Below are 27,670 nucleotides of genomic sequence, written 5' to 3'. Positions count from 1 at the left end.
AATGATTTAAAATGTTATAACAGTGATTTTACTATATCTGCACAAGAAAACCTATTAACAGTACTGTTTTAGTGTTTCATAAGCCTATTAGTGGTCTTCCGCTGCCATCTAATGGTTATAAATTGGAATTTAATTGGAACACTGTGTTTTAAGCTTTAGAACTATTAAAGTGTTAGTTTTTGCCCAATCTCTCTTAAAATTTGCATGCTTATTTCAACATTTTTTGATAATTATTGACCTAGAGAGTCTAGAGAATAGTACTGCACTGATTTGATTGATTTTGGGTTAAAAAACGATTTGTTAACAAAAGTATGTTTTTAAAATAATCTCAAATATTTAAAGAACAGTTGGACTGACAGCAGTGATCCTAGAGGCAAAGTTGTTCAGAATGAGGAGATCTATCATATTATATGAAGATATAGTGTATAAATTAATATATGAACATTTTATTTCAATTGGAGGTCATTTACTATAGAAATTCTGTGTTTGAGGCCTTTTTAACTTTTATAGGGCCATAAAAGAGCCCTAAAAGAGCCATAAAAGAGCCCTATAAGAGGTCCGATCTCCATGAAACTTTTGATGCTTGTTAATAGTCATTTGACACATGTTTTCACCAACTTTCGTAAAGTTTAAAGTTTTTGAATAGAAATTATAGAAATATAGAAATTCTGTGTTTGAGGCCTTTTTAACTTTTATAGGGCCATAAAAGAGCCCTATAAGAGGTCCGATCTCCATGAAACTTTTGATGCTTGTTAATAGTCATTTGACACATGTTTTCACCAACTTTCGTAAAGTTTAAAGTTTTTGTTTAGGTTTGATGGGCTTATGGTTATATGTGCCCACGCCCCCTTTTTAAATGAGCTAATTATAGCTAACCAAAGGACAAAATTCAATTTTTTTCGATAATTATTGATCTAGAGAGTCCAAAGATTATTACTGCAGTGGTTTGATCGAGATTGAGCAAAAAGCCAGGGACTAGTTCGTAAAAGTAGGTTTTAAACCTATTTATGAATAATTAATGAACGATTTGATTGTCAGCAATAGTTCTTGAGGCAAAGTTGTGCATCATGAGGAGATCTATCAAATGATATGCATATTGTGTGGATGTGTGAAATACCACATGAATATAGAGCCAAGAAATCTTGTTAGCGCCAACTAGTGGCCGATTTCTTTCAAAATTCTTACAGACTTTAGGGGCCATGTGGGTTGAACATGCTCAGCAATGAGTTTTGTTTCCGATCGACCTCCATTAACCTTGTCTAATAGGTGCTCAAACTTCATTGGCCGATGGCGGCCATGTTTTTTGAGATACGCCAATGTCCTCATAGGTGCTTATGGCACATTGGACCAAGACACTGCATATCAATTTTCAGGTCATTTTAATTAACTCTTGCGTAGTTATAGCTGTTTTTATGTTTTTTTCCCATCTTACAGCGCCACCAAGTGGCAGATCTGCACATTTTTTTATTTGACCAAAGATTCAGCTCTTACATGTGTACCGAGTTTGGTGAAGATATCTCATTTCGTTAACGAGTTATAGCCTTTTTTGTAAAATTGGCCCTCCACTTTCGAACGTTTCGTGTTTTTTTTTGATAATTATTGATATTCACTGTCCATAGAATTTTTCTTTTTTTTTTGGTTCAGATTGGGCGAAAAACCTAGGACTAGTTTGCAAAAGTATGTTTTGGACATAGCTAAATTTTGCATGAAAAACCATACCTCGCAGCGCAAATCTGATTTTTTAGGCTTTTGACCTCCGTGACCCAAGGACTTTGAGTCTATGGCCGTTTCTCAATACCAAGTTCGCAGAGTCTGGACTTCCGTCCTTTCGAGTTTGGACTTGCCAAGTTCGACTCAGAAGAACGAACTCTCGAGGACGGGAGGACGAACTGAATTCTGGGTTATGGCCCGTATCAAGTCCGCACAAGTCACCTCTCGATGCATCCTCGGTAAAAGGGGCGGATCAAGAACACATCCGGGGATTTGAACTGGACTTGGCTAGATGTGAACTTTGAATTGGAACAGTACTTCGGCAGCGACTGATGACGTTTCACAAGTCCACAAGAACACAAGTACAGACAAGTACGCATATTGAGAAACGGCCTATGACAAGCGGTTTAGGAGCTATGAGCAATTTCGCATTTTTGTTCACTATAGCGCCCCCCATAGGCCGATTGGGGCGAGCCTTGGTATCTGACAAGAAGGCTGGACTACTACTATCTGACCTATCTAGTTTCAGCTCTCTAGGCCTTACGGTTTCTTCTGCACGATCAGTTTTAGGGAAGAATAATAATATATATATTACGACCGCTTTAGTGTCCATAGAATTTTTGCTTGCTCAATGTCTAGTGTGATTGCGTCTTAAATGTGACTGCATTTTTATTTTCCTTAATTACTTCTTGTGCCAGAGAGACAAGTTGTTCTTTAGTCATAATGGCTTTGTGTAATTGTAATGACCTGTCATCTTACCAAGACTTTCCATGTTGTTATTTTGTTTGAAATCAAATTTAAGAAGAACAAATTGCTCTGTAGTTATGCGATTTGTAAATGCGATGATATTTTGACATGTAAATGCAGCTGAGATTGTAAATTACAAAATGTTTTTGGCATGATAACTTAATTTACCGATGAGACCAAACGCTTATGAGGCTCCTTCCATGATACTCACGGCTGCTGTGTTTAAATAGACATTTAGGGAGAATATTAGCATAGTTATGGCCTGTAATTTTCCTTGATTGCACTGGCAGGCAGAGATGAGAACATGGAACATACTTTGTGTTCGTTAATTCATTAATTAGAATGAAAAATCCCTATCCACATAACACACATCATAGTCAGAGAGGCAAGGAGACTACTCATGTTCATGGAATATTATAGTTGCTATCCATACATTTTTGGTTCATAAAATCCCTCCTGCGACTCTACATTCTGTCATTTCCTGTCTGTGATGCCTAATAATTGGCTCCTTGTGGACCACAGGAAGCAATCACTGAGGCATTAACTAATGAGGGTCTAAATAAATGGATAGACACATGAACACAGAGCAAACAGACTCTCACATGCATCTATCTCATTCCTCCTGAGGTTTACAAACAATCTCTCTTCCGCACTTTAAGAAAATGTAATATGTAATATTGTGAAGTTTTACTGCTGGGTTTTGAACAAAGGATTCCAATTTATGCAATTTTACTCTTGTTTCTCACTGGGCACCATCTTGGCTGTGGTGTGTGATTAATGCTTTACTGCAAAAAGAGTGTGATTATTATTAAATTATGTGATATGTGCATGTTGATTCAGACTGAGGTCACCGACATGTTAAATAAAGTTCAGTACAAAAATATAATTACATAATTCACATTTATCTGTAAAGCAGAGTGCATTGACAAGATGTGTATAATACTTTTCCAAACTAGTATTATTGTTTTATTAAAAAGCTTATTATTGATTTATCAAAGCGTAATAATGTTACACTGAAATACACAGTAAACATTTATCTTTTTTGACCACAGTCTCTCTCTCTCTCTCTCTCTCATAAAATGACCAGAGCTTTTTTTAAGGACAATTTAAAGTGCATCTCAGAGGTCCATCGTCTATTATGCAGACTTCTTCTAATTCAAACTGCACATTCTTTTCTATAACCGATTTCAAAAGAAATATTAATTAATCTCTTACACAGTACATTTCATTTTGTAAGGGCTAAATTTGTAGCATACTGCTTATTTTTTGTTTTAGTGTGGTTTATTATTGTACCATAATGTGATACTTTAACATGGGTGCAAACTTACTTATAGTCGCAATGCAACAAACGTTGCAACAGATATTTTCTTCCACATTGTGATGTACATCCATCCACGTGAAACAAATTATCGAGAGAAAAAAGTAGTACAGGGACTTGGTTCTATCTATTGGTTTTTGATTAGATGGAGGTAGATCTGAATGCAAGACTGAGGTTGATTTTGAGAAAGGTTTCGGTGGAGTAATTGATTAAAGAAGTCCTTGTTACACGTTACATGTACTTGCTATTATAATAACAATTAATTATGCATAATTACATGCAAGTAACCCTAAGTCAAATCCTAACCCTAACCTTAACTATATAGTAAGTACATGTAGTTAATTAATATTACTCAGTACGTAAATGTATAATTACACTGTAACAAAAAAATATGCATAAATGAATTGCTCACAATTGAGTGCTGCAGGGATGATGCCTTTATGTAAGCCAAGGCCTGGAAACAAGTTAACATTTTAGCACTTCTGTTCCATCATCCTGAAGTCGATGAGTTTTTTTTTTTTTTTTAATGGGTTTCTGGTTAAATGCCTGAAATAAGGTTTAAATATACATCAGTTAAACGGCCTTGTTATTTGTTTTTGAAAGCTTTTACATTTCTTGCTTAAACGTGGCTAAATTGGATTGCAAAGGTTGTTAAGGACATTAAATGTCAAATAGCCGAAAACTAATCTAATCTAATTAGTAGTTTCCTTTAACAGCCTCGTTATGTTTACATTTGCGCTCTTGCAAACTATTCTAATTCAAACATTCAGGGAACATGCCTATAAAATAAAGACTGAAGGAGTTGCTGGAAGCTAAATAAATGGTGGTGATGTTGAAATCATGTTTAGCTTTTTACTTGTTATATTTAGGCTTCAAATTTTATAAAATTTGGGTCACACTCTATTTTGAGGTCCAATTCTTGCCATTAACAATAAACTCCTAATTTGCTGCTTATTAATAGTTAGTAAGGTGGTTGTTAAGTTTAGGTATTGGGTAGGATTAGGGATGTAGAATATGGTCATGCAGAACATGTGCTTTATAAGCACTAATAAACAGCCAATATGCCAGTAATATGGTGTCATTCTGTGAATTTGTGCAGCTTGTGGCTGTAACACTATTGCAGATCTGTGTGTAGCCTATATGCTCTACATCTCTCTTTTCAGCCTACACAGAGAGAGCGATAGAGGGAAATAGAGAGACGGCTGAGAGATGGTGAGAAATCGGCGTGAGAGAAGGGGGAATTTAATAAATTAGATCTAATATAGGCGCCGGGCTGGTCTCCTAGCAACCCAACAGAGCCCTGTCTGCCGAGGGCTGTGTGAAGACCTCCTCCGGCCGTATGCTGAGACGACCCATAGAGCACTGCTTCTCCTCCCTCTCTGTTGCTCTCGCATAGCTCTAGTGCTGTACCTCAAGACAGAAAACACACTCCCACAGATTAACCTCATATCTGTGTGTGACTCAGAGATGAGATCGTAATGGACTCGCAAGGTTGAGCAATTTGTGGTGTCTGTGTGGTATGACACATCTCAGGTGTTCTTAAAAGTAAACTAAACAGCTCACCGCCTTGGGTAAATACCACGCAGTCTGGAGCATGAATGATATGAAAATGTAATAAAAATTGTACAAGACACGGTGTTTTGTCAATGAAACAATGCAAAACAATTAAACACTAATGTATATACTGTACACTCACATTGGTGTAGTTCACTCAAAAATGTCATCATTTGTTCAACCTCATGTCAGTCCAAACCTGAATGACTTTTGTTCATCTTTGCACACAAAATAGTTATTCTGAAGAATTTTTACAACGACGGTCAATGGGGACCAAGATAAAACATTGGCTTTCATTTTATAGACTAAAAAACGTTTTCTACTTCTTTAGAGCTACACTTAAGTCTCCCAACTCATACAATTTAGTTTGAGCTGTCAGTTATATATACATAGAAATAAAAATAAACACAATGGCATGAATGTTAATGTGAAATGAATGTGAATAGCATTTCCCTGACAACTTACAGAAATTTGATGGGAAATGTTTGTGTTCCTAGTGACTTCTGTCCACTGACTTCTGGTTGTAGACGTAGTCCTTTGGTAATGTACATTATACTGTTTAAAACTTTGGGATCAGTAAGATTTTTTCGGCCCACTTTATATTAAGTGGCCTTAACTACTATGTACTTACATTTAAATTAATTATTTGATACAAAGCAATTATTGTGTACATACATGTTTTTACATTGTACTTATAGTTTTAAAAATACCTGCATGTAATTACATCTGTTATTAATCTCTGTAACTACATTTATAATTACACTGTTGACCCTTCCCGTACACCTTAACCCAATCTTAAACCTACCCATACCACCAAACCTGTTCCTAACCTTACTGGTATCCCACCTCAATAGCAGCAAAAGTGTTTTGGCCTGCAAATGAGCCTCGCGAGCATCTTTTTCTAAGAGTGAAAGTAAAAGAAACCTGAGCAAAAGTCTCCTTTTAATCTGATTGCTGTCTAGGAGAAACAAATCTGGTTTTCTTTTCTTAAGGGAGGGGAGTGGGCTGTTTGGAAGTGCATAGCTGCTTCTGAAATCATGCACTCTCAGAGAAGGTACTGCATTTAATGAGGCTGACCATTAAAAACAACTATATCTATTAAAGTATGTATGTATGTAGTATAAACACAATATAAACATGCTATGTCCACCATTTGGCAGTGTCACGTGACCTACAATGTCAGCGCAAATCCTTTTCCATTGGTGTTGTGAGATGATGTGCACTTGTGTCGCAAATGTCATGATACTGTACAGATGAGGAAGCAAGTTGCAGGTAAAGAAATGATTTATTGTCCAGAAACTGAATATACAGACACAGGATGGAATGATGATCGGTGACGCAGGAATGGATGGGCTGCACGGCCGGTGAGGTGAAGAGTGTCCAAGGTGGTGTGGGAATCCAGTACAGGAACGACGAACACACGACTACACAGACAGACCTTGACACCGGGAACCAGAACTGACGAGAACACACGGGAACTGGAGACAGAACAGCACGGGAAGACATCCAAAACGATCTGACAATGAGAAGAGAATCTGGTGACTATTTATGTGTGCGGGAAATGGGCTGCAGCTGCCGCTGCTGATGAGGCACAGCTGAGAGGAGTGAGTGGTGAATGCTCGGCCACGCCCACACACGTACGGCACGCACACACATGACAGTACACGGGACAAAGAGGACACAATGGATGCGCGAACCGTGACAGTACCCTTCCCCTAAGAACGCCTCCTGGCGTTCCCAGGTTCCCCTACCTGTCGATTGTAGTCATCGATAAGGGAGTGATCCAGTATGTCTCTCGCAGGAACCCAACTTCTCTCCTCCGGACCGTAACCCTCCCAGTCCACCAAGTACTGAAATCCGCGTCCCCTCCGTCTAGAGTCCAGTATACGGTTTACCGAAAATGTGGGTTCCCCGTCTACGAGTCGCGGCGGGGGGGGAACCGGGGCTGGCGGATTAATGGGAGAATGAAACACGGGTTTAATTTTGGATACGTGAAAGACGGGGTGAATCCTCCTGTACACCGGAGGAAGGTTGAGGCGGACTGCCACCGGACTACTGATCTTGGTGACAGTGAACGGGCCAATAAATTTGGGAGCGAGCTTATTAGAAACGGAGCGGAGAGGAATGTTCTTGGTTGAAAGCCACACTTTTTGACCAACGACGTAAACGGGGGGCTTAGACCGGTGGCGATCGGCTTTAGCCTTGGTGCGCGCCCCCACTTGGAGTAGAGTCTCACGGGCTCTAGTCCATGTGCGGTGACACCTCTGGACAAAGGCGTGAGCGGAGGGGACCGCGACTTCGGATTCCAGACTGGGAAAAACTGGTGGCTGGTAACCTAAACTACATTCAAACGGAGATAGGCCCGTGGACGACACTGGCAACGCATTGTGGGCGTACTCCACCATAGAGAGTTGTTGGCTCCAAGAGGAAGGATTCTTGGAGACCAGACATCGCAACACCCTCTCCAAATCTTGGTTGGCTCTCTCGGTTTGGCCATTGCTCTGGGGGTGAAACCCAGAGGACAGACTGACAGTCGCTCCCAGCAATTTACAAAACTCTTGCCAAAATTTGGACACAAATTGGGGTCCCCTGTCGGAAACCACGTCTATCGGGAGGCCATGTAAACGAAAGACGTGGTTCACGACTGTCAATGCTGTCTCCTTGGCTGAGGGTAATTTGGGCAAGGGAATGAAATGGGCCGCCTTCGAGAATCGGTCCACCACAGTCAAAACGACCGTGTTGCCCTGAGAGGGCGGGAGGGCGGTAATAAAATCTAGAGCGATGTGGGACCAGGGTCTCGAAGGGACCGGCAGCGGTTGGAGTAACCCATCTGGGGGTCGATTGGAAGTCTTACCAGTGGCACAGACCGAGCAAGCCAAAACAAAACTGTGAATGTCGTGAGCCATACGTGGCCACCAGAATCGTTGCTTAACCAAAAACCTAGTTCGATTGACTCCTGGATGACAAGCCACGTTGGAACAATGCCCCCACTGGATAACGTCGGACCGTAACCTCTCCGGCACAAATAACCGATTCGGTGGGCAACCAGGCGGAGGCATTACCCCTTCTAAGGCCGCTTTGACCTTCGACTCGATCTCCCATGTGAGTGTGGATACAAAAAGAGTCTCAGGTAAAATGCACTCGGGAGTAGACGGGCGTTCGGAATTGTCAAAAACGCGAGATAAAGAGTCGGGTTTGATGTTTTTGGAACCCGGGCGGTACGAGAGAGAGAAATCAAAACGTCCGAAAAAAAGTGCCCACCGAGCCTGCCTGGAGTTCAGTCTTTTAGCCTTTCTAATGTATTCTAGATTCCTATGATCGGTCCAGACGATAAAAGGTACCCCTGACCCTTCCAACCAGTGACGCCATTCCTCCAACGCTAACTTGACTGCCAACAACTCTCGGTTACCAATGTCGTAATTACGCTCGGCTGGGGATAAACGATGGGACAAAAACGCGCAGGGATGCATCTTGCCGTCCGCGGAAGAGCGCTGGGACAACACTGCGCCTACCCCCACCTCTGACGCGTCGACCTCCACCACAAACTGACGTGAGGGATCAGGGGCTATGAGAATGGGGGCCGAAACAAAGCGGTCCTTGAGTTTGGCAAACACAGCCTCGGCTGTGTTAGACCACCTGAACGCAGTTCTGGGGGAGGTCAAAGCAGTCAGAGGAGCGGCTAGTTGGCTGAAGTTGCGAATAAAACGCCGGTAGAAGTTGGCGAAGCCCAGAAACCTCTGCAGGGCCTTACGGGAATCAGGACTTGGCCACTCCACCACAGCCTTAACCTTCTCAGGGTCCATGCGCATTCCCTCGGACGACACAATGTACCCTAGGAAAGGAACAGACTGTGCATGAAAAGCGCATTTCTCCGCCTTGACAAAAAGCCCATTCTCTAACAACCTCTGAAGCACTCGCCGGACGTGCTGCACATGTTCCTGGAGAGACGAAGAAAAAATCAGTATGTCATCCAGGTAGACATATATGAACTGATCTACCATATCTCGCAGCACGTCATTGACGAGTGCCTGGAAGACTGCTGGGGAGTTGGACAGCCCGAAGGGCATGACCAAGTATTCAAAGTGCCCCCTAGGGGTGTTAAAAGCAGTCTTCCACTCATCCCCCTTCCTTATGCGGACCAAATGATAGGCATTGCGCAAATCCAATTTTGTGAAAATGGACGCTCCCTGCAACCTCTCGAAGGCTGAAGACATCAACGGCAAAGGATACGTATTCTTTACCGTGATGTTGTTCAACCCTCGGTAATCAATACAAGGACGCAGGGACCCGTCCTTCTTCCCCACAAAAAAGAACCCCGCCCCCGCCGGAGAAGAGGAAGGGCGGATGAACCCAGAAGCTAGAGAATCAGAAATATATTTCTCCATAGCCTCCCTTTCTGGAACAGAAAGTGAATATAACTTGCCCTTAGGCGGAGACATACCTGGCAGTAAATCTATGGCACAGTCGTAAGGACGATGGGGAGGGAGAGAAGCAGCTCGAGACTTACTGAACACTTCCTTCAGGTCCTGATACTCCGCGGGCACGTTAGACAGATCCATCGCCTCCTCCTGAAACACAGAAACAGAAACCAACGGACAGGCAGACACAAGACAGGACTCATGACAGTTATTGCTCCAAGCTATGACGGATTTATGATGCCAGTCTATTTTAGGGTTGTGATTGATGAGCCAGGGGTGGCCGAGCACGACCGGTGCGAAGGGGGTGTCCATGATCAAAAAGGATATAGTCTCTGTGTGGTTGCCTGACGTGGTGAGAGTGATGGGCTCAGTGGTGAAGGCAATGGGGGGTAGCTGGTGACCGTTCAGGGCATGGACAGAGATCTTGTGCTTGAGAGGTTTGATGGGGATGTGATACTTGTGAGCAAACGAAAAGTCCAAAAAATTACCCTCTGCACCAGAATCCAGTAACGCCTGACAGGTGATGGCACGTGTAGCCCATCTCAGTTTCACCGGGAGGAGGGTCGATGATGTAGATGAGGTCTTCTCTGCGGAGATCCCACCCGATAGTAGCCTCAAGTTTACTACCGGGCTTGACCTTTTACCGGGCATCTCGAGACTGAGTGTCCTGCCCCTCCGCAGTAAAGGCAGAGCCCCTGGGATCTCCGCCTCTCCTTCTCCTCCCGGGAAAGCCGAGCTCGCCCTACCTGCATGGGTTCGAGATCGTTGACGGAGCTGACCACGTCCACGTCGTTGGTACGGTGACTCTCAAACCCACCAGGGACTCGGCTGGCCTGGACGCGTCGCTCCGCTCTAGTGAGCCGTGCGTCCACCCTGAGGGCCAGGTCAATCAGTCCGTTGAGTGTGGTGGGGAGGTCCAGGACGTAGATCTCCTTCTGAACGTGGTCAGCTAGCCCATGCAGGAACATGTCCCACTGCGCCTCCTCGTTCCAGCGACATTCCGCCGCCAGGGTCCGGAACTCGATGGAATAGTCCGATACAGATCTTTCACCCTGGCGGAGATCGGCGAGTATTCTGGCCGCCTCTCTTCCGGCGACAGCTCGATCGAATACTCGCTTCATTTCTTCGGATAAAGTCAGGAACGAGGTGCAGCATGGATCTTGATTCTCCCACACCGCTGTTCCCCATAGTGCCGCCCTTCCAGTCAGCAACGTGAGAACAAAAGCCACCTTGCTCTGTTCAGAAAAAAAGGTTCTGGGTTGCAGGGCAAAATGCATAGAGCATTGCGTCAGGAATGCCCTGCAAAATTGTGGCTCACCTGAGTATGGCTCAGGAACGGGTAGCCGCGGTTCCGACTGGAAGGGGGGTCCCGATGGAGTGGGGGGAGCTGGCGGTGTGGGTGGCGCAATGGGAACTCGTAGTTGTTGGAGCTGTTGGGTGAGCTCGGATACCTGCGTCACCAGAGCCTGAATAACCCGACCAGTGGTATTCAGGCTCACCTCTTGAGAGTTCATGCGTTCAATGCTTTGGGTGATGAAATCCTCCAGAGATGTGGCTGAGGCGCCCGTTGCTTCCATGGGATGGTCAGATCGTTCTGTCATGATACTGTACAGATGAGGAAGCAAGTTGCAGGTAAAGAAATGATTTATTATCCAGAAACTGAATATACAGACACAGGATGGAATGATGATCGGTGACGCAGGAATGGATGGGCTGCACGGCCGGTGAGGTGAAGAGTGTCCAAGGTGGTGTGGGAATCCAGTACAGGAACGACGAACACACGACTACACAGACAGACCTTGACACCGGGAACCAGAACTGACGAGAACACACGGGAACTGGAGACAGAACAGCACGGGAAGACATCCAAAACGATCTGACAATGAGAAGAGAATCTGGTGACTATTTATGTGTGCGGGAAATGGGCTGCAGCTGCCGCTGCTGATGAGGCACAGCTGAGAGGAGTGAGTGGTGAATGCTCGGCCACGCCCACACACGTACGGCACGCACACACATGACAGTACACGGGACAAAGAGGACACAATGGATGCGCGAACCGTGACAGCAAAACCAGCATGTTATCCAAGTACATTTTGCTTAGTGTTTTATATACTGTGAGTCTGGATACACTACTCCTTAAAGGGGTCATCGGATGCTACATGCACTTTTACAAGTTGTTTGAACTGAAATGTGTGTTGGCACAGGTGTATGTGTACACAACCACCCTATAATGATAAAAATCCACCGTTTTTTTTTTTTAAATCTCGGTAAATCATTTCCTCTTTCTCAAATCGGGAGATATTTCGTTTTAAAAAAAATCCCTTTTCAAGAACTACAGCGAACGGCTCGTTTGGACTATAAAGTTGTTTTCCTGTATTTGTGACATCACAAATTTTAAATCCCGCCTACGGAAATTCGAATGGTTGGCGGGTGGGGAGAACGCTTGGTTGAGCACTGCACGTTTCAAAATCGAAACTCAGTGCGGGTGTTTTTTTATCACTGTAATTCTGATGGAAACCAACTGTTTTTTTTTTTTTTTTAGAATTTTTTTTATTTTCATTTCATCTTGCATATAATGTCTGATAAAGCACCGTTTGTGAGTGGAGATCAGTTTTGTGTACAGCGTTACCGGGGAAACCTTGAGATCTCTCGATCCAACAGCGCCTCCTGCTGGCAGAGAATTAATTTGCATAAATATATATATATATATATATATATATTTATGCTGCCACAAATAGTGTAAGTCTGCGGGACTATGGTATAAATACACTGAACAAAATTATAAACGCAACACTTTTGTTTTTGCCCCCATTTTTCATGAGCTGAACTCAAAGATCTAAGACTTTTTCTATGTATACAAAAGGCCTATTTCTCTCAAATATTGTTCACAAATCTGTCTAAATCTGTGTTAGTGAGCACTTCTCCTTTGCCGAAATAATCCATCCACCTCACAGGTGTGGCATATCAAGATGCTGATTAGACAGCATGATTATTGCACAGTTGTGCCTTAGGCTGGCCACAATAAAAGGACACTTTAACATGTGCAGTTTTACTGTATTTGGGGGTCCGAAAACCAGTCAATATCTGGTGTGACCACCATTTGCCTCACGCAGTGCAACACATCTCCTTCGCATAGAGTTGATCAGGTTGTCCACTCCTCTTCAATGGCTGTGCGAAGTTGCTGGATATTGGCAGGAACTGGAACACGCTGTCGTATACGCCGATACAGAGCATCCCAAACATGCTCAATGGGTGACATGTCCAGTGAGTATGCTGGCCATGCAAGAACTGGGATGTTTTCAGCTTCCAGGAATTATGTACAGATGCTTGCAACATGGGGCCGTGCATTATCATGCTGCAACATGAGGTGATGGTCGTGGATGAATGGCACAATGGGCCTCATGATCTCGTCACGGTATCTCTGTGCATTCAAAATGCCATCAATAAAATGCACCTGTGTTCGCTGTCCATAACATACACCTGCCCATACCATAACCCCACCGCCACCATGGGCCACTCGATCCACAACGCTGACATCAGCAAACCACTCACCCACACGACGCCATACACGTTGTCTGCCTGTGAGCATTTGCCCACTCAAGTCGCTTACGACGACAAACTGCAGTCAGGTCGAGACCCCGATGAGGACGACGAGCATGCAGATGAGCTTCCCTGAGATGGTTTCTGACAATTCTCTGAAATGCCTTTGGAGACGGCTTATGGTAGAGAAATGAACATTCAATTCACGGGCAACAGCTCTGGTGGACATTCCTGCAGTCAGCATGTCAATTGCACGCTCCCTCAAAACTTGCGACATCTGTGGCATTGTGCTGTGTGATAAAACTGCACATTTTACAGTGGCCTTTTATTGTGGCCAGCCTAAGGCACACCTGTGCAATAAACATGCTGTCTAATCAGCATCTTGATATGCCACACCTGTGAGGTGGATGGATTATCTCGGCAAAGGAGAAGTGCTCACTAACACAGATTTAGACAGATCTGTGAACAATATTTGAGAGAAATAGGCCTTTTGTATACATAGAAAAAGTATTTGATCTTTGAGTTTAGCTCATGAAAAATGGGGGCAAAAACAAGTGTTGCGTTTATAATTTTGTTCAGTGTAAATTCAACTGCATAACAGTGCAATTCATGTTATAATGTTAGAATTAAAGAACAATAAACATAATACATATTACCGTTGCACTTATCTGTAGTCAATGCAGTTATTGTTAAGATCCTATCTAAAACGTGATTTAGCCAAAAACAACAACAACAATAACATTATCACTTCAATATGTCTTGTATATCCGTGCGTGGCAAAGGTTCTGCACGATCCTCTTGTTCAATATTCTCGAGGTCTGAATTGACATTGCAATATTGACTTTGTAAAAGAGCATAATAGGACCCCTTTAAGCAACACAACGTTTAAAAAAAATTACAGAACGATTTCTGTATGATCATGTGAAACTGCTGTTTAAAATTCAGTTTAAATTATGTTAATATAGAAGTTATTTAAATTTATTCAACATTTTAATAATATCAGTCTTTGCTGCATTTTTATTGAAATAAATATAGTGTTGGTGAGCATAAACCAGCTTACAATACATGTACTGAACTATAATCAATAAAATGAATAAAACAGTTCTGTATTTCTTTGTAAATATACCATGTTGCATTGTTAGGAACGCAGGTTTCCCAGAACGTCTTTCCATGTCTTATCGGCACATTTTTGTGATGCACCATTCGAGACTCGAACGCCTAATACTCCACATGCTACAAGACTATCATGCAATTTCAGGGCTAGAATGTGCTTTTTACTTTAATTCAGTAAAGCACTCTTGGTCATTCAGCGTTACCACATGCACAGGAAGTGCAGTTATAAAGTGCTTCCTGTGGGCTGAGCTGGGGGGTCATATTATTGATGTAGAGGATGTTATAATGGCTTAACATTGCCCTTGATGCTTAACTGCATTGACTCTGTAGTCAGTGTCAGTAAGTGTATGTGATTTAACTGCATGGAGTGTGTATGTGTATGTATGTGTGTTGGTGGGGGTGGTGCAGGGCGGTAATATCCCTGCAGTGTTACATTGTGCCCTCTTGTGGATATGAACAGACATTATGTACAGACAATTCAACGCTAAGAACATTCTGTATCAGTAGTTTTTGACGAAAGCCAAATAAATATTTCTGCAAATGGAGAGTGTTACAAATATGTAAGGAATATTAAAAAATGTAACCATGAGTAAGGTACAATATAAATTATGACCCGTAAATCATGAGAGCGTTTTCCACCTGCTGTGTCATAACTGTCTCCAGGCAACCGTCTGGCCACAATCAGTCATATGACGAGTGTGTTTGATACGGCCCTTAGGACAGGGGGCAGCTGTATTCAAGAGACTCATAAAATAAGTTTATTACTATTAAATTTAACAATAGACATCCGAGTTGACACATGAAAAATAGATTTGACAAAACTGGAAAAATATAAATCCGAACAAATGTTATTTTCAAAATCTTTATGACACCCTCAATTTAATTGAAAATTATATTGACAATAAAATCACTGTTCTTTACAAACAAAATGCCCATTTATCACTGAATGCTTTTACAGAATATTGACTTGTCCTAAAGCATGCATTGCATTTATTTTGCCTGAATACTTAACAGACTGTGACCTGGAGCTCAGTATCTTTACATAACATTTGTGAAAACTGCAGGGCAAGATGGATTTTAAATGCCAAAATGTATAAATGTTTTGGAAACTGATTTTGTGGGAATCTTACATGAAAATGTTCAGGTTACACATAAAGTAAATGGCATGACCAGAGAACACATATGCTTTCTGTTGCTCCACATGTCTGTCTCCCTTCTAATCCGATTTTAGAGTTTCATGAGGTAGAAAACAAACAAGAAGGCTTTAAAAGCTCTACAACACAATCATTGCTGTCTATATTCATAAAACATTCATGATAGTTTAGAAACACAAAAGATTAAAAAGTGCAAAGAAATATTAATAATGTTGAAATAATTAACAAGGGATTTTTAATGATAATTTAATTTAAGTGCCTAACAGCTCTGTTTTGGAGAATTTGTGGAGAGTCTGTGGATTATATGTATATATTAAATTCTATATAAATAAAGCTAATACTTGCTAAAAAGCTTAGTATATAAACATTAGTAATATATTTTTATAATAATCCATAATTATTATATCAAAATCAAATATCTTTTTTTTTATATAAACATTTTAATTTTTTCATGTCAGTATATCATCATAATTACGTGACATGCAAACTTGTTAGTAGTGGTGCAAAACAAACATCTGATTTTAAAACCAAGTGGCTTTCAAACTCTCTAGGATGCCACGAAGATAATCTGCTGCTCACAAACTGATGTGGAGATACACAGTTCTGCAGAAAGCCATGTGTGAAGAGTTCCTGACAGCATGTACCTTCACCATCACTCTTCAGCTTATGGTTTCACAGATATGAAGTATCTTCTGGGTGAAATCCTCTGGCTGGTCAGCATACACATAGTGTCCTGCACCTCGTATGGCCTAAAACCAATGCATGTCAATAAGAAGTTTAATAATAGTACATAGGCACAGCCTAAGAATACCAAGAAAACAATACAGTATGTGTATCAGAAGAGCCATAATAAACTGTAGGTGTTTATTTTGAACCACTGCCACAGATTGTGATGTAAAACATTGCAATATTTTAGTTTGGCTCTTTTTGTATGACTAACTTTCCTAATAACTTGAAGATTACACAACGGCATTGCAGAACTACACTAATTAGCTCTGTTATTGTGGTGAGAGGAGTCAGTCTGGAACACGAGCGCATTCATTGTACAAAGACCTTTGTTTCTGGACTGCCAATTCAAGCAATTACAAATTGTACTTGTACAAGACCGCTTGCTCCCAACATTTCAATCTATTAGAATTTTTGCAAATTCAATTCCCACTGGGAGTAAGAAGTTACTTGTGAAAGTTATGTCATCCAGTCAAAGCTCCCAATGTCTGTGAAATTCCATAATCCTATGCCTATATCATGCACTAAAACGGAAATACTGTCATGTTGCCTTTAAAAAAATCACCCCCTTTAGTGCTCGTCTCAAAATGGTGTCAAAAATAGTATTTAACTGCTCCATCCTTCAATAATAGCCTCTCTGACAATGACAAGGGATCTTGATAAAAATAAACTTCAGTCACTCATTTGGAACACTGTGATCCTTCAGAAGCATATGCAGAGGTGTAGGTGCTACACACAGCCAGGAGCAGCGTTGTCTGGCTTTCTCCTTATTACCCCATTGTGACTAGGTTTTCTAAGTTTCTGAATACAGAATAAGCATTGTAAATGTGGGCAGCCATGTGTTCAAATGCATTCATCTGTGTGATGTTGCAAAGTTACAGTATGCTTTCATAATACCTCAAACGATCAAGAAAATATGACCTCTTTAAGGCAATGCAAAAGTGTCTATGAGTGACAGTGTGTGTTGAGCAGTGAATGGAGAACTCACAATGATCTCTACATGGGAGTTTGGCCTCATTTCTTTGATTGAATTGCCGGAGTGGCCATCTATGCTGGAGCGTGAGCCATAGATCACCGTAATGGGGATGTCGCTGTGAATCAAGCCAATTCTCTGCAGCATGGGCCTCTTTGCCCAGCCATACGGAATGGTCATGTTTTTAAAGGCTGTTTCACCACTAAAAAAATTAGAATCATAACAAAGAACAACCATTATGAGCATTTCAACATTCACACATACACTCACTGGCCACTTTATTAGGTACACCTTGCTAGTACCGGGTTGGATCCCCTTTTGCCTTCAGAACTGACTTAATTCTTCGTGGCATAGATTCAACAAGGAAATGTTGGAAACATTCCTCAGAGATTTTGGTCCATATTGACATGAATCACGCAGTTGTCGGCTGCACATCCATGATGCTAATCTCCCGTTCCACCACATCCTAAAGGTGCTCTACTGGATTGAGATCTGGTGACTGTGGAGGCCATTTGAGTAAAGTGAACTCATTGTCACGTTCAAGAAACCAGTCTGAGACGATTTGAGCTTTGTGACATGGTGCATTATCCTGCTGGAAGTAGCCATCAGAAGATGGGTACACTGCAGTCATAAAGGGATGGACATGGTCAGCAACAATACTCAGGTAGGCTGTGGCGTTTAAACGATGCTCAATTGGTACTAAGGGGCCCAAAGTGTGCCAAGAAAATATCCCCCACACCATTACACCACCACCACCAGCCTGAACCGTTGAGACAAGGCAGGATGAATCCATGCTTTCATGTTCTTTACGCCAAATTCTGACCCTACCATCTGAATGTTGCAGTAGAAATCGAGACTCATCAGACCAGGCAACGTTTTTCCAATCTTCTGTTGTCCAATTTTGGTGAGCTCGTGAGAATTGTAGCCTCCGTTTCCTGTTCTTAGCTGACAGGAGCGGCACCCGGTGTGGTCTTCTGCTGCTGTAGCCCATCTGCTTCAGGGTTCGACGTGTTGTGCGTTCAGAGATGGTATTCTGCATGCCTTGGTTGTAACGAGTGGTTATTTGAGTTATTGTTGCCTTTCTATCATCTTTAACCAGTCTGCCCATTCTCCTCTGACATCAACAAGGCATTTTTGTCCACACAACTGCCGCTCACTGGATATTTTCTCTTTTTCGGACCATTCTCTGTAAACCCTAGTGATGGTTGTGTGTGAAAATCCCAGTAGATCAGCAGTTTTTGAAATACTCAGACCAGCCCGTCTGGCACCAACAACCATTCCACGTTCAAAGTCACTTAAATCCCCTTTCTTCCCCATTCTGATGCTCTGTTAGAACTTCAGCAAGTCGTCTTCACCACATCTAGATGCCTAAATGCATTGAGTTGCTGCCATGCGATTGGCTGATTAGCAATTTGTGTTACCAAGCAATTGAACAGGTGTACCTAATAAAGTGGCCGGTGAGTGTACAAGGCCATTCACAACAAAAGCATAATGGAGATAGATAGATAGATAGATAGATAGATAGATAGATAGATAGATAGATAGATAGATAGATAGATAGATAGATAGATAGATAGATAGATAGATAGATAGATAGATAGATAGATAGATAGATTTGTTACCTTGGAATTTGGACATTAATATGGTAAATATATTCTGTCACTCTGTTGTCATTAAACACAGCTGCGAATTTCTTTTTGAAGTCTGGTCTCAGAGTCTGCACAAGAATAGGGCCTACAGAACAATGTGAACATCGGTTATTTAACATATTTAATTATTGCAGGTTTGCGTCATACTCTGAGTTTGCATTTCACTGTTTTAATTCATTTTGATGAATACTAAATCAGTTTTTTTGCGAGTGAGATGAATTATTACACGTTCACATTTAGTCTAGAACAACAGTAACATCATGTGCATCAGCGCACACAACGCCTCTGTACTTCCGATTTCTCCCAATATGGGGACAGGAGACTTGTTAGTCAATAAATGGGAAAACAAAGTAACTGGCGTTACTGTTTTGAAAAAGTAACTCAGATATTTTCTTGTAAATTAAAAAGTAATGCGTTACTTTATTAGTTACTTTTAAAAAAGTAATCTGATTACGTAACTTGTAATGCGTTACCCCCAACATGTATCATAGCTCCGTTTAACACTTTCAACTATGTTAACAGAACTATGCAGATTTCCCTAAAAAAAAATTCAGCAATTATAAATCCCTAAAAAAAATCAGCAAATATATTCAGCAGTGAAAAAAAGTAGATTCTGCCTGGGCTTGCTTGTGATGTTAGAACCATCCTGAGTCAGGGGATTTCTGGCTATGATGTTATGCTACTCCTAAAATACTGGGGATTGTCTGTCCAGGGGATATTATACTAAACTAGCAGTCAAGAAAACGGAGATGACACATCATTTTTGAACCGATCTGAAGATACAACAAGATCAAACATTATCATGTAAAACAAATAGGAAAAGAGGAAAAGATAAATGAAATATTATCCCAGATGAGTTATTAAAAAGCTAGCTTGATAAAATATGATTGGAAAATTATCATTAATATTAATCTATGAACTTCAGAATACAAATATTCAGATCCTGGAAAATTCTAGGGTTATTGCCAAAGCCAATTTGTTCTTGCAAAACCAGCAGCATATACACAGAAGGCAATGCGATTAATGTATGAGATATGAGACAGGTATGAGGTATGATAAGTGACATGCTCCAATTACTGAGGGAACAATTTCACTGAAATTACAAGCACAACATCTTGGCTAAATCTGTCCCTGGGTTTCATTAATGACAGTCTTTATCAAATGGTGTTCCACATCATTTAAGATATACAAGCACATCTTGAGCCTTAAGCTATCATTTCTCTTTCTCTCATTATTACATTTGATTTGCACACTCAGATTAGAGTAAATCTTACCTAAAGGTCCAGCCAATCTGAGACCAGCAAGAGGGTTGAATGGGCTCAGCATTGCCCCTATAGCTTTGATCCACACAGGAATGGGTCTATCTTGGTCTCCTGGGTCAGGACGCTCTGGAAAACCCCACGGTTCCACCAGAATCAGGTGCTTTACTCTGGACAGCGTGTAAAAAGAAGGACATGCTTTAATAAGTCTGTGACATACTGTATTTTAACTGGATCATGACCGCATTTAGTGTCTTTTTTTTGTAGTAATCTGCACATTTTTTACTTTTATTTAATATAAAAATACAAATTTTAGTGGATATCATAGAAGCAAAAATACACTCAAGGAAACACAATTCCAATGCTGTTGAAATCTGATGCTAACAAAAATAATTTCGAATCAAATTCTGAGGTCAAACTGCTGACAGACATAAAGGTTGTGGGAAACGGGAAACAGGAAGGATGTGAAGAAAAGTGGTTTGCATCTAGAGTGCACAGTTACAACACAGCACACAGAAATGAGTTTCTTCATCAAAGGGCTGATTTAAAATCAGATTAGAGGATACAGAACTGCAAATGATAAATTTGAATTTATTGAAGTATGACTACAATGGGGGGGGGGGGGGGTGTACTTGATATATATATATATATATATATATAGATAGATAGATATATGTGTGTGTGTGTAATAAGTTATGATTTATCTTAAAATTTGAGCAATGCAATTCTCTGTTGTGACTGTGATGAAGTCCTTTAAATTGCCATTGCATGAAAACATGCATAAAATGCAAGACAGACAAATCTCAAATTCTGACATGTTCTAGGCTCTGCCGGAACCATTATTATAACATATAATGATACATGACCATAAAATTATGCAACACACTTTCATCAATTAATATGACATTTGCGAGTTTTCGTATGTTAATCAAATGTACTTTACTGTAGAAATAAGCTTGCACATTTTAAGTATTTATTTAAGATCATGATAAGTATATTTCACTGACGCTGAGCTCTTTTTCTTTTTAGTTACAAACCTGGTTGGGTATGTGATTGCGTAGGATGCAGCCAGATATCCTCCTAGGTTATGGCCTAACATAATCATACTTTCCAGGCCCAGCTTCTCTCTCCACTGTTCGATGGACTCCACAAACTGGAGCTCAGCCTCCTGTGCATCCGCGTTAAAGTGAGGTCTGCTGCTCTGGCCAAAGCCCAGCAGGTCGAAGGCGTAAACGGGCCTCTGCTGAGAGAGAGAGTCCAGGTTCAGTGCCCAGAGTCCCACACCGCCCCCAAATCCATGCAGCAGCACCAGAGGGGTCTTATTTTCCACTGGCCCCTTAAATACCAATGTCCACAGTGAGTTTTTGTCAGATATGTGGACAGACTGCCTGCAGAACTTGCTTGTGATGTCTGATAGGAATGAAAGGAAAAGACAGGGAATCAGTAAGTTTCTCCTTTACAGATAACCAGACTTTTATTTATTTATTTTTAATAAAATAAAATTTCTGTTCAATAAGGATGCATTATATTCATCAAAAGTGACATTTAGACAATATTTCTATTTCAACTAAATGCTGTTTTGAGAAGAACAAAAATATCTGTCTGTGTGGTTTATTAGGCAACACATTTGTTTTTTTTTATCAGTCATGATTTGTTCCGTTTCATTTCCCTGTTCCCGGAGTTCTCAGTTCTAGTTGTTGCCATGCTTTCTGATTAAAGGGGTCCTATATGCTTTTTCACTTTTTGAATTTTAGTCAGTGTGTAGTGTGTATGTTTGGGCATAAAAAGATCTACAAAGTTACAAATCTCAAAGCGAGACATTTCGTTTTTACAAAATCCCTTTTTAATAACTACAGCGAACGGCTCGTTTGGACTACAAAGTTGTTTTCCTGTATTTATGACATCACAAATTGTAAATCCCGCCTACAGAAATTTGAATGGTTGAGGAGCACTGCACGTTTCAAAATCGAAACCCAGTGCGGGTGTTTTTATATCACTGCATTTCTGATGGAAACCAACTATTTTCAGAAAATTTAGGATTTTCATTTAATCTTGCATATAATGCCTGATAAAGCAGCATTTGTGAGCGGAGCTCTGCTTTGTGTACAGCGCTAGGGAAACCTCGAGCTCTTCCACTCCAACAGCGCCTCCTGCTGGCAGATAATTAATTTGCATATATATATATGTCGCCGCAAATAGTAAATAAATTCAACTGCATAACAGTTTCAGTGCAATTCATGTTATAATGTTAGAATTAAAGAACAATAAACATAATACATATTACCATTGCACTTATCTGTACATAGTCAATGCAGTTATTTTTAAGCTGTTTTTGACATCCCATCTAAAACGTGGTTTAGCCAAAAAAAACAACAACAATAATATTTCCACTTTAATATGTCTTGCAATATCTGTGCATGCAAAGGTTCTGCCCGATCCTGTTGTTCAATATTCTCGGGGTCTGAATTGATATGGCAATATTGACTAACTTGCTGTTCTGGCAAGGGGCGGGGCAATACTGAAACGCCGTCTAAGCTGTTTACCAATCACAACGTACTGGGACAGCTAACCAATCACAACACATTTTGTTTTTCGGAGGGCGGGCCTTCATCAAACCGGAACTAATCGAGCCGTTTGTCCCAGGCTGGGGAGAGAGTTATTGTAATAATGTAAATTATGTGAAAAATAATGTGATTTTCGAACCACCAAGCATGAGAGCATGTTCTAGTACACCCCCAAAACAAAATCAAGACTTTGTAAAAGAGCATAATAGGACCCTTTAAGTAACACACCTGATTTTTTGTTTAGTTTATCATCCCCATGTATTTAAGCCCTGCGATCTTTCTGTTCACTGGTTGGTGTTATCAGCGTTGATCAAGTGAAGTAAGTTACGAGTTGTCCTAGTATTGTTCATTCTTTGTCATACATCATTACACACACACATACAGTAATATACAGTGTTCCATGACTGCTTTCAACATTGATGAGGGATCATGTGTACTGCCTACTGCGTTTTAAATTATGCGAGGCACTTCCGGGTTTGGGAAATTCCACTCAAAAAGACATTTCAAATCATAAGATTGTACTATAAAATAATTCTTATCCATCATTTTGACTGAATGGGCTGTCAATGTTCATTAAAGGGGTCAAATGATGCTATTTTAAAGAGCATTATTTTGTGTATTTGGTGTAACAGAATATGTTGACATGCTTTAATGTTCAAAAAACACATTATTTTTCAAATACTGTACATTATTGTAGTTCCTCTATGCCCCACCTCTCTCAAATACAAATACAATCTTATACAGCTAGTCAGCTAACTCTGTTCTGTAGCATCTGCGCTATGTTGCTAAAACTATCTTTTGGATCTAATGTAATTATTTCCCACATCCAAGTTCCAGGTTATAATATGCAAAAGTCTGAACATTAATTTCTTAATTTTACAATAAGTAGTGAAACTTGCCCAAAATAAAGGCTTAAACATCTAAACAAACACATTTAAGGGGCTAGTCTTTTGGTGAAAGTTTTTAGAAAGTGTAATGAGGAGTCAGAAGCGGTCGGATCCATTTGCAGTGTGTATTAAGATCAAAGTCAACAGCAGGCAGGGGTCGATCAACAGCGTCAGGAATATCACAGAAAACCCAGGCTGGGGTCAGGGCAGGCAGCAGGCTGGGAACAGGTCAGGCACAGATCAAACAAGAAAGGGGCAGGCGGCAGAGAATCACAAGGGTCAAGGCAGTCCAGGATCATACACAGAGTAAACAATCAGGGTAACCGCTCAGAAATGTCAGACGGGGCTAAACAAGACTTCGCAATGGGGTGAAGTGAGAGTGCGGCTTAAGTAGCTGGGGTAATGAGAAACACCTGGCGGTAATCAGTCCTAGGCACATGGAGAGCTAGTACTCGGGTGAGGGTGCCCTCTGGTGGTGATCGGAGAGAGCCACAGAGGCCTGATTCGTGACATAAAGCTTTCAAAATGGCCGCCGGGCAGTGTGAACACATGGGCTGTGTCCAAATTCAGGGTCTGCATCCTTCGGAGTACTCATTTGAAGGATGTTACGTCACAGCGCCGCGACGAAGGCTGTCCAAATTCGTAGGATCCTTCAAATGCGGCCCACAAATACGTCCTCCTTTTCCCCGAATTGGAAGGATGGGTGTGGTGGATCCTTTCCCGTCCTACCTATCCCATAATTCTTTTCGGCAGAGCGTAATGGCGGACGAAGCGAGCGGTAGCGGAGTGGGAGAGGAGTTTCTCTGACAAAACAAGCTAAAGTTTATGCTTCGGCTCAATGAATTTGTAGGAGAAATTAGTAGAATACTTAAAAACAAATAAAAATAGGCTATAATGGCTTACCTGGATGTGACTGTCTTGTAGTCTGATATAAAAAACTCTCCGACAACGAGCAAAGAAAGTATTTAATTTATTTAATTGCTTTATTTCTTCCAAAAGAATTAAAATGAGGAGAATAACTCTTTGTTTGTCCATTTTCCCGCTTCTTGCTTGGCGCTGTCACGGTTGCTAGGCGACAGGATATGAGCAACGGGTAAGGGAGGGAACTGAAAGAAGGGTAGGCTGTCCAAATTCACAAACACCGACTTCCGGGTTTTGCGGACGTCAGAGGATCCCTCCTCCTTCAACCGGGTAGGAAGGATCCTAAGGAGGATGCAGACCCTGAATTTGGACACAGCCATGGAGACTCGTATCTCAGTCTGCAATGATCTGATTGACTTGAAATTATAGGAGGTATATAGTCACAAACACATCAATTGGTTAAGACATCAAGTAGGATAATAAATTATTTGTTCTTTTTATAATCTGATCTCAAAAATGGAAGTGTGCTTAATGTGTACGTTTACCCTAAACCATGAATAATTCCCTGGAATGCACTAATAATCTTTCATTATTCTCCCAAATCCTCATGTCTCTTTTCAGGTGTGTTTTGACACAGATGCTGTAAAACGTAATTGTTACGAAATATAGACATCAATTACCATAATGATAATATCACGTCCGTAAAATTGCTGGGGATAGAATGAGGATCTTTGAGATAAGTGTGTGTTGAAAGTCATTTGTTATTGCTTTTACACTTTTAAATTTCCTTTTAATTATCGATGGTTGAAGGGTGCGTAAAATAATGTCACCTCAGTGAAATTTTTGAAACACCTCACTTTTTGAAAATGCTTATATTATTGTATTCATAGAGCGCACTTAAGGCGTAGGAAAAAGGTGCATAAATTGATAGAAACAAAGGACACGATAGCAGTTACTCACACTGCAGCATCTTCTCTTCTGCCTCCTTCAGCTGGCTCTGTGATGTTGGGCACCAGGAGGGCAGCCAGCCAGTGACCCACCATGATCTACAATACAATGAAATGTGAGCATCTTTTTCTTATTTTACTCAGACAGAAACTAAAATGCCACGTCTGAAAATGGTTGTTCTTTAATTAATAATACTAATACTGATACTAATACTAACAAATAAATACATAAGTAGAGGAAATACTAAGGAGGCACAGGTTAAAATCTTCTTTCAGAGCAGTAGCTAACTAACTAACTAACTAATAAGCTCTATAAGAATCATATTCATGAAATATGAAATTAAAAAAGTAGTAAGTAGGCTTTCAAATCTGCTTTCCAGCGAACACAAACCTCAGACCTCGAGAAATTACTTGATAAAACTCACTCTGCAAAATCAAAGCAGCATTGTGCATTGTAAAAAAACAAAAAGTTACAAGTACAGTGTCCATGCTACACATATTACATGTTAATAAAATACATTATTAAACTATTATATATAACTAATGACAATTAATTGTGCACATTGCCACAAATAATTATATTGAGTATGGGATCCAATGTGGCTGTAGACTAAAGAGAAACTGTTGCTATGCACTGTTAAACTGCCCTAAAGCATGATCAAGAGCAATGACCGATTCATGATGAGTAATGACAAAATTGATGATATGGATTTGTCATTGACTCCTTTTAAAAATGTTGCTGATTTAAATAGTTAAGGAGAATCTATGAAACTATCACATTTATTTTGAGGTAAGAGACTTCATTAATCACCTTGAACAAAACGTAACTTTTTTTTTTTTTAAAGCACCTGTTGAATAAAAACCCTGCTGAGAAAAGACACACTATTAGGTCAGCAGAGGAAAAAGACAGAGAAAAATGTGACCCTGGACCACAAAACCAGTCATAAGGGTCATTTATTTTAGAAATTGAGATACATAATCTGAAAGCTGAATAAATAAGCTTTCCATTGATGTATGGTTTGTTCTGATAGGACAATGTTTGGCCGAGATACAACTAGCCTATTTGAATATCTGGAATCTGAGGGTGCAAAAAAATCTAAATATTGAGAAAATTGCCTTTAAAGTTGTCCAAATGAAGTTCTTAGCAATGCATATTTGCTATATTTACAGAAGGAAATTTACAAAATATCTTCATGGAACATGATCTTTATTTAATATCCTAATGATTTTTGGCATAAAAGAAAAATCAATAATTTGACCCATGCAGTGTATTTTTGGCTATTGCTACAAATATACCCCAGCGACTTAAGACTGGTTTTGTGGTCCAGGGTCACAAATAACCTACAAAAATAGTTTTCTATAAGTGGATGGGAATAGATTTGTAGATCTGATTTAGAATATCGGTTCACATTAAGTAGTCCTATATGTAGGTCCTATACGACCTACATTTCACTGCTGGTTATACCCTGTATAATTGCGTATGTGACAAATAAAAATCTTGAATCTTGAAGTAGTCCTATATGTTGTTTATTAGGATTACATTGTTCTTATGTAATAACATGAACACTGTAAAGTGACCAAAACACGCTCCTGGTACTGTAAATGCTAATGAATTACATTTGACCTCAATGTCTTGTCTAAGAAACAGAAAACATTGTGGAAGAAACTACGAATACCAAGTAACATCTGTCTAAAGCAAGAGAATGTAAAAGAGCTGTCAATCAAAGACAGGCAATTCATCATTTAGTTAGATATTAGTTAAAGTGATTATTTATTTTTTTTTAAATTAAGACAATTTAAACAACACAGAATACATTAACAACAAACAACCTAATATTAGGTTTTATTGATCAACACTGTGTGTACACTAACAGTTCACTTACAAGATGCAAACTACTAATACAACTAACTGAAAAAACAACAGTAACAACGCAAATAGGCCGTAATTCACACCATTTTCATTTTGAAGGGTTTTAGAGGGTCACACTCACACTGTCTCCTCAGCCATGTTTTCAACACTGTTCATCGTTCAATGTCCGAATCGTGAACACATTATTGTTCTAATGAGTCGATTCTTTTGAGTGAATCAGTTGAACCAGAAAAAAAAGGATAAACCGAAAACCGTCTCAAGAGCTTTCGCAGGGAGCTTTATTTATCCCATTAACTGATGGGATAAATAAAGGTCTACTTTTGTACTGATATTTATACATTTCTGCATCAGTGATATCTCGCATTGCTCTGTGTGAAGCA

General features: G+C 40.4%; 1 protein-coding gene across 3 annotated transcripts; it reads right to left on the bottom strand.

Moving 5' to 3' along the window:
* Positions 1-6,597: 6,597 nt before the first annotated feature.
* On the bottom strand, positions 6,598-27,469 carry LOC306878376 (1-acylglycerol-3-phosphate O-acyltransferase ABHD5-like). 3 transcript variants are annotated; one of them, XM_079430696.1, is made up of 8 exons: positions 27,412-27,469; positions 25,434-25,519; positions 21,199-21,571; positions 20,177-20,331; positions 18,876-18,987; positions 17,269-17,455; positions 16,199-16,303; positions 6,598-6,845 (listed from the first exon to the last, which is right to left on the bottom strand). In XM_079430696.1, exons 1-7 carry the CDS (start codon positions 27,444-27,446, stop codon positions 16,214-16,216), a joined length of 1,038 nt encoding a protein of 345 aa, XP_079286822.1. In that variant the 5' UTR covers positions 27,447-27,469; the 3' UTR covers positions 6,598-6,845; positions 16,199-16,213. The 3 variants fall into 3 exon arrangements, with proteins under 3 accessions (XP_079286822.1, XP_079286821.1, XP_079286823.1); XM_079430695.1 differs by lacking the exon at positions 6,598-6,845 and having other exon boundaries at positions 15,984-16,303; XM_079430697.1 differs by lacking the exon at positions 6,598-6,845 and having other exon boundaries at positions 15,984-16,303; positions 27,374-27,462.
* Positions 27,470-27,670: the final 201 nt, after the last annotated feature.

The sequence above is a fragment of the Barbus barbus genome (genome assembly GCF_936440315.1).
Source record: "Barbus barbus genome assembly, chromosome: 12".
NCBI classification, from domain to species: domain Eukaryota; kingdom Metazoa; phylum Chordata; class Actinopteri; order Cypriniformes; family Cyprinidae; genus Barbus; species Barbus barbus.
This window is presented reverse-complemented; position numbering and strand designations above follow the sequence as displayed.